Below are 8129 nucleotides of genomic sequence, written 5' to 3'. Positions count from 1 at the left end.
ATCACAGTCACCTCGGAGAGAAGCTGCCTGAGGGCTTTTAGCCAGGCCGGAATGAGTGGCCCTGGAACTGCTCTGGATCCTGTCCAGGCTGCTTCAAGAAGCACCAGAGCCGTATGTTGGTTGTGGCTCTGCAGTTTGGATGCTGAAGGGGAATGGACCCTCCAGACCCTTCATTTTGCTTTTTTCCTTATAAAGGATTATAGCTCTTTTTTGCACAAGAAACTCTGTAAAAATTAAATTAATCAGAGGTAGCAAAACAGCCATGGAAACACAAACTTGTGGTAAGAAGAAATGGAGATTTTTGGAGGAAATTGTGACTTTATTCCCCGAACCTGACACTCTCAGCTGCAGCAAGTTTTCCATCTGCAAGAGAGTTTTCTCCATCTGGGGAAGACTCAGGAAAACCTCTTTTGTCTAAGCTGATACAGATCTCCTGCGTGGTAACTTCATTGATTCATTCCCGTTGCTGACGGCACCGGCCTGGGGGTGCCTGTGATGGGAAGGGAGGAGAGCTGAGTGCCAATCAATGACTGATCCAGGGATTTCCCCCGTTCTCTTGCAGTGGCACAGCTGTTCCAAGCACACACCTGGGCACACTGCACTTGGCAGCGTGGCAGAGAGATCCAGGTCCTTTCGTGTGCCCACACTGGGAGGGGGCAGATCCCTGTCCTATCTCTGCCCTTTACTCCCCCAGCTGTAAAGTGGAGTAATTCCCTAACTCCTGAAAAACATCATGGAACATAAACTGAGGGAAAGTCTTTGATCTCCTGTAAACACCAGACTCCCAGAGTCTCCCACCCCGCTGTTTTTATTGTTGCCAGGTTATTATTAGCTCTCTCCTGCACTGAAACCTTATTTAAGTTCTATTAATATTTCACAGCCACCCAGGTAAGTACCAAAGGTCAGAGTTTTACCGAGGTGTCTCACAAGATGAGGCAGCTCTTCCCCTGTGCCAGGGCTCAGCTGTGCTGCACTGGAGGGCGCAGTACTGCAACCTTTACCTTTCCTTTCCCCCAAAACCCTCTCGCACCTGCTCCTCTCCCAGTCACACATGCAGGGCTGTACCAGGAAGCGAGGCAGGGCGCATGTGTGCAGGTCCTGAACTCCTCAGTCCTCTGGAATTCACTCAACTTCATAAAGGAAATGAAAATGGATCAAGGAAAGACATTTATGACAAGTGGAAAGTTCTGCTTTGCCGAGTGCGGCTGGAGGGTGGGAACCCTGATGGCTCTGTCCCTTCTGCAGCAGGCTCAAGGTACGTGCAGACCTGAGTGTTACTTTTCCTTTCACTGTATGGCTTTGTTGGTAGGAGGAGAGATAAATTTTAATCAGTTTAAATGGGAATGATTCATGTAAAGTGAAATATTCCACAGTAAAGAAGCGACAGCTTAAAATCTCTCTATGGAAGGTGTCTTGCTGAGGGCTAGTGATGGACATAGTGATCTACTAGAAGAAATGGGGGCAGGAAGACGTACATGGCAAACCTGCAGCTCTGAATTCCTGGCAGGATCTGCCTTTGGAGGATTGGGATTGAATGAGAAGCGCAGGGCAGCCGTGTCCGCCCTGTCCAGGGGAGAGCGCAGGGGAGTCAGGCGGAATGTGTGGGCTGTAAATCAGTGAAATGCAGTGAGACCACGGGGAAAGCCCCTCAAAATGATAAAGTAGATTGTTCACACTAATGTCGGTCCTAATTCTAAAAGCTGTTGAGATGAAGATGTTTCATGAGAGATGAGGAAAACATTACATCACTCCTGCTTCCAGAGCCAATTTCCAGTCTTAAATAAACTGAGCTGCTCTGCCTCAAATTTTGACACCACCGTAGTGAGAACCAAGTGGTACTTCCTGTCCCCAAATGTGTTTTTAAATCATTCACATAATTTTCCCCTTTAACCAGGTCATGTTCAACTTTTCCCTCCTCAAAATGTGACACTGCTTTCAAAGGATTTTGCCATGATTTTGACCTGGGCTCCAGGGGAAGGCTCTCCCCCAGATGTGAACTACATAGTGAGGTATGAAAGGTAAGAGCTCCCAAACCATGTCTGATTGAAGGGGTGGAACAGGGACAACAGCTGGGCATCTCTGCTGATTCATAACTGTCATAATGATCATTGACCTTCCACCAAAACGAATCATGATCTGTCTGGGAAGTGTTCCAAACTCTGAGCACTGTTTGGTACCCACGCTCCAAAGCCCTCCCTTCTCTTGCTCTATAAATCACAGCAGAACACGTTGAATATTTTGGTATGGTTGTTCCTTTCAGCCAGGATCGCCCAGAAAAATGGATGAAGGTTCCTCATTGCAAAAACATTCCCAGAACCTTCTGCAACCTGACTTGTGCCCTCTCCAACTTCTACGTTAAAGTCCGGGCTCGGGTGAAAGCGGTTTGGGGACAATTCCAGTCGCCGTGGGTGAAATCCCAGTTCAAGGATTACTACTCAGATGGTGAGTGCCTGGATGGAAGGACATTCCCACAGATGGACAGACCACACGCCCCAGCTATCCAGGAGCTTTATGGATGGCAGAGATTTGAGTGAGCACAAACAGTAAGGAGCGGGATCATTTAGGAATGAACTTTGTAGCAAGTGTCAGAATTTGTTCACCAGTGCCCCAGCTGAACAAACTGGCTTCAAGCTCTCTGGGGTATTTTAGGTAAGAGGTGTCCTTTGCCTCCCTCTTATCACAAGATAACACTGGAAGTGAGGATCAGCCTTGGAAAGTGTCACTGCTGGGAAGGTAAGAGCCAAGCAAGCCCCATTCTCACGTCTGCTCACTCAATTGCAGTGGAACTGGCTCCCCCTGTGCTGAACCTGAATGTCAAGGAGAATTTCATCCATGTGAGTGCCTCCTTCCCTCTGCCCACCTGTGTGGAGAACCTCACTTGGAAGTATGACCTTAACCTCTGGGAAGCGGGATCTGAAGACAAGGTCAGTAAAAGTGGCTCTTCTTGGATGAAATGGAGGAACTGAAAGAGCTTCACATTTCTGGGCAGGGAGGGAGGGGCTGGATCCAGGCCCTGGAGGAAATGAGCCAGCCAAACTAGAGTTAAACCAAAGGCAGAGACAAGAAGTAGAAGTGTGTGTGTGCATCCTTATTTTTTTTTGGTAGTTCCCTATTTTTATCAGGAACAGGAGGCTACACTACAGTCAGTCTAAAGACCTGAGGTGTAAAACAACTAATCCAGGTGGCACTGGCAGCATTCCCTGGCAGAGCAGAGCAGAGCAGAGCACAGGAATTCCCACCCTGGATCCATAAACCCTGGGCGAGATGCCAGACATGGGGTCCTTCCATGCTCTTCCCAAGCCCTGAGGCCACACAAGGGATCCATGAGCTAAAGTGGTACAGAAACACCACCCCAATAATGAAAGCAGCATCTTTCCAATGCTCTGCTTGTCTCTCAACAGAAGGAATATGATGGTTGCTTCAGGAAGGACACGGTGATCATCAACACCACTGCTCTCCGAGGCAATTACTGCTTCAGTGCCAGGGCTCTCTACGAAAGCATTGACTTGAAGCACAGTGAATTCTCCCAGCCCGTGTGTGTGCTGCTAAACCACAAAGGTATGGCCCTTCCCAGCAAAGGATGTGGGGAGACATCCAATGGGATGAGGGCAAGGCAAAGATTGTCACCAAAATTAGCTTTTCAACACAAAAAAAAAGGCTTCCTGTTAAAGGGACTGGTTGGATTTTCTAGTGAACAGTTCCTGCTTTCTGTAGGAATATTTTCATTTTAAACAGCCAGCCCTGAAATGTTTTCTGAAAACCTTGAATATTGTATGTCAGTGTAGAGCCCATAATTCCTATAAAATACCACTCACAGGACATTATTTCTGTCTTTTACAGCAGTGGAGTGGAAGTTCCCACTTCTGGTCGTGATCCTTCTGTTTGTCCTCCCCATCTTTGTGGCCAGTCCCTTCATCTGCAGCCTGGTGAAACACGAGGCCAAGAAAAAGAAGATGCCTCAAGTTTTGGTATAGCCCAAATTCTGAGGTCCTCTCCTCAGAGTCTTGCTGGTTTTCAGAGGGTGACTGGGGAGGAGTGGGAGGTTCTTCACTTCTCACTTTTACATTCATAATTCCCACTTGAAGTAATCTTTCTTACATCCAGACTTTTCTTTTAAAAGCATCACAGGCTCATGGTCTCATTTCTTCTCCCTGGTAGGATTTCTCTCAATTTAAAGCTGCAGGACCAACCTTCCACTTGGAGCTCAGTGAAAAGGAATTCTGTGGTGATGATCTGAGCTACACGGAGAAGCCAATGCCACAGAGGAGGACAAACAGAGCTTTAGGAGGACATCACCTGCCACGGATGGCTTCTTTCCCATCATCATCATCATCGTCATCGTCGTCATCATCAGAGGATGAGGAGGAAGAAGACAGCAGCACTTTCATCCCATACAATGAAATGCCTCGGTATCCAAAGAGACTTCGCAGCTGTCAGCCACCCCCAGCAGCTCAGGGGGAAACCAGCTTGGATTCAGGATCTGGAGGTCTCTCTGTGGACAGTGAATCTGTGCTTGACCTCAGTGCCCTGGGTTTCACTCTCTTTGCAGAGAGGAAGGGTGAGGTGGACACCTCGGGATCCCAGGCAAACGAGGAGACATCCCTTTATCACTGCTCCTCTTTGGAAAGAATATCCCTCACTGCAGTGAGATTCCCAGGTGCCAGTGAGCATGGACAGGATGATGGAAACAGGGAAAAGCTGGGAATGACCCCCCTTCACCCCCTGCTGGGGGGGACTTGTGCTGAACCCGGCAAGCACCACCCTCACAGAAAGGCTCCTCATTTCTCCGGGGATTACCAGAAACCCATCACTGATCTGCAGCTCCAGATGGACTCGGGATCGCAGCCCGGAGAGGATCCCAGCAGCCAGCTGCTCATCCCCTTGTGGACACTGCAGGTGGCAGAGGATGAAGGCATTGCAAGTGACTGTGGCAGTGACAGTTTTACAGAAGGGACACCGCCCGAATCCACGGTGCTGAGTGACGCTTTTGAGACTTCAAATACAGAGGGAAAATACGACCCAAAGTTTCAATTCCCAGGCTACGAGCACTCACATTACTTGGGAAGGATCTAAAGTACCCAGCAGGTCTGTGGAGTGCCTGGAAAATGCTGGAGAGCTCCAGATATCCAGGCAAGGATCCTGGAATGAACAAGGACAAAAAACTGATGTCTGGCCTATCAAGACAATGGCTTTAGGGACACAAAAGGTGCATTATATTGCTAAGTGACCTCTGATAAGGTGCTCAGGCTCTGGCACAGCCTGAGCCAGCCAGGGGTGAGGGAGGCAGGGGCATCTCTGAGGGACCACCCAGCAAACAGGCACTGCCTCGGGGTCAGCTGAGATTCAGAGCAAGGGAACAGCTGCGTGTGGGTTATGAAAGGCAAAAGCACAACCCAGCACTGGGTGAAACCATCAGCTGGGTCCTGGAAATGCAGGGTTGTGCCTGCATGTGGATTTGGAGCAGATTTTGAACCACTTCATGTCACCTTTGCTTCCCTGTAAGTGCAGAACTCGACTGGAAGTTCCTAACAGAGACATTCAGCACAATCTGGTTTTTGTGGGATGAGAAGTTCTCCACCTCATCCTGCAGAGATCACCTTCTGTGTTCCAACAGAGGGAACTGACGCCAAAGTCATAAATGTGCAGCATGTTTGTTTATTTATTTTTTGTTTTATACTTATTGAAGCTGAAATTCCTCCTGCTGTGCAGAATGTCTGAGAGCAATAATATTTTGATATAGAACTCCATGTGTATGTGGTTTTGTTTCCCAGAGCTACAAAGGGGGACTGCAGCTCATCCTGAAAAACATTCCCTTTAAAACAGGGCCCCATCCTGGGCTGGAGTGCAATTCTGAGACTTCCCAGCCAGGTCACTCTGGTCATTGGGAAAGCAGGACTGTGACTGTCTCTCTGAACAAAGAATCCCGGAATGGTTTGGGTTGGAAGGGATCCTGAAGTTCATCCCATCCCACCCCCTGCCACAGGCAGGGACACCTCCCACTGCCCCAGGCTGCTCCAAGCCCTGTCCAACCTGGCCTTGGGCACTGCCAGGGATCCAGGGGCAGCCACAGCTGCTCTGGGCACCCTGTGCCAGGGCCTCCTCACCCTCCCAGGGAAGGATTTCAGTCCAGCATCTAATCTCGATCTCCCCTCTGGTAGTTTACAGCCATCACCTTTGTCCCATCACTTCATGCCCTTGTAAAGGCTTTAAAAAGGAGCCTTTGTGTAAAGAACTCACAGGAAAGCAAAGCATTAAAAGAAAGAGGGGAACACTCCCCATTCTCTGCATTGGGGGAGGGCTCAGCTGAGGGAGGGTGTTGATGGAGGGTGTGAAAGCTGAAATCTTGTGAGAATCAGGAAAAAAGAAGCAAGGGGTGATAGGAGGGATTGGGAACTGCTTTGAAGCAGGATGTACTAATTAAGATCCTGAATTAAAGTCAAAAGGGGAGGTGGGGGAAAGGATTCACCAACTGGAATATCCCTTTGTCCTCAAAGTGTCCTTAGGTACATCCTACATTGTTATCCCTCCAGTTCATTTGGAAAGATTCAGGTGATCCAAATATAATCACCACCCCATTTCTTGTGCAATCAAGGAAAACCCCCGGGGCTTTGACTTACAGGAAGCACCTGAAGTTGTGTAACCTCTACCCAATTATTTTGACATGTCCCAGCTCTGCAAACACAGCCTGGAATCAGCTCTTTGTCTTGTCCAGGGAACTGAGGGACAGGCTGCAGGCCAGGTGAGCTGGACAGGTGGTGGCAGCATCCAACTCCTCCACATTTTCTTATCACAGCATCAGAGAATCATTTCCTTTGGAAAAGGCCCTGGAGATCATCGAGTCCAACTGTGAACCCACCCTGTCCCCAAGTGCCACATCCACGCATGGAGGATTCATGCCCAGCAGTCACCAGGTTTGCTGCAGTCCCAACACACTGCGAGGAAATCAAAAGTTTGAGAGAGTTTGGAAGTTGAAACTAATTTTGAACTTCAAAGTCGAGTTTTGGGCATCTTGAGGTCCCTAAAAATTCGGAGAGGTGTTTCCTGGGCTATTCAAAAGGTGACATCTTGCTAGAAATAAGGGCAGAGATAAAGTTTGAAGTTCTGTTCTCAGAACTGAAGTCTCAGGTGCACTCCAAGCTCTGCCCCATCACACAGCAGGAGCATGAGGGAAGGGAAAAATGGAAATACTTTTAGCAGGCTGTTCAGGAAACACCCTAACAAACAGTTGTACTTAATTAGACACTGGTGGATAGGTGTGTCTTGTTTAACAAACTGTGAGGCCTCTGTCTTTGTCCAGGTGAGCTGAGAATGACAAAATGCCAGTGATGCACCATGGCAGGGTTGGAAGCACAGAGCCCTGTTAATATCCAAGCGGGGCAGGGAACAGAAACAGCATCAGGAACAGGAAATCCACAGATGAGGAGGGAAGCAGAAGGGGTTTGTGAATTCCATCACATGCTTGGCCACAAGGATAGAGCAGTGCAATCAGTGTGCATTCAGCTTCAGAAGCACACAGGGTTTGTATTTGAAAACATAACCTAACAACATCCTAAAAACTGAACACATTGTGGGAAAGGGACTGTATCCCTGCCTTGTTGTCCATACAAACTCCCAGTTCTTACCACGTGGAGGCAGGATATCCAGAACAGACCTTTACACTGTAAGCAGCCACAAAAATAAACATTGTTGGTCTACAATGGCCTCTGCAAAAAGCTGTGCTCCTCCTGTGGAAAGGCCACCTCTTTTTTACCTCTTTCCCACATCAGGTGAGAGAACCTGGTGGAGCAGAGTCAGGGCAGAGCTGAGGAGCTCCTGCTCTGCCCAGGCTGCAGCAAGGCACGTGCTGATCCTTTGGTTCCCATCCAAGCTCAGTAAGAACTACAGAAGAGCATAAAACCCAGTTTTCATTTTAAGCAAGTATTGAGAAGTATTTTTTAAGGCAATAGGTGCATTGCTTGCAGCAGGTATGAAACGAACCAGGTGCACAGCACTAAGTTTTAGTATCTACAGATGTAACAAGCTCAAGTTACCCGACCAGAAAAGCAAACCTCAAACCCTAGGAACCTCAGGGAGGGCTTTCAGGCAGGAAGCTCTCAGCAAAAAGGTATTTGGCTCTTCTTCAGGAGCTG

The 8129-nt window shown here is 48.5% G+C and overlaps 1 protein-coding gene across 1 annotated transcript; it reads left to right on the top strand.

The window, feature by feature from the left end:
• The first annotated feature begins 1007 nt into the window (after positions 1-1007).
• On the top strand, positions 1008-5742 carry IFNLR1 (interferon lambda receptor 1). Its single transcript, XM_032132544.1, has 7 exons — positions 1008-1255; positions 1895-2018; positions 2261-2442; positions 2782-2924; positions 3402-3558; positions 3841-3968; positions 4159-5742. The coding sequence occupies exons 1-7, from the start codon at positions 1144-1146 to the stop codon at positions 5071-5073; spliced, it is 1761 nt and encodes a 586-aa protein (XP_031988435.1). The 5' UTR covers positions 1008-1143; the 3' UTR covers positions 5074-5742.
• The last annotated feature ends 2387 nt before the right edge of the window (positions 5743-8129 follow it).

This window comes from Corvus moneduloides, chromosome 23, assembly GCF_009650955.1.
Source record: "Corvus moneduloides isolate bCorMon1 chromosome 23, bCorMon1.pri, whole genome shotgun sequence".
NCBI lineage: Eukaryota > Metazoa > Chordata > Aves > Passeriformes > Corvidae > Corvus > Corvus moneduloides.
Note: the sequence above shows the minus strand (reverse complement) of the source record. Positions and strands in the feature narration are given on the sequence as shown.

Coding starts and splice junctions, on each gene's coding strand:
- IFNLR1 (XM_032132544.1), top strand. CDS start 1,144: ATGAAAATGGATCAAGGAAAGACATTTATGACAAGTGGAAAGTTCTGC. Junction 1,256..1,894: donor CCTTCTGCAGCAGGCTCAAG/GTACGTGCAGAC, acceptor CCCTTTAACCAG/GTCATGTTCAACTTTTCCCT. Junction 2,019..2,260: donor TACATAGTGAGGTATGAAAG/GTAAGAGCTCCC, acceptor TGTTCCTTTCAG/CCAGGATCGCCCAGAAAAAT.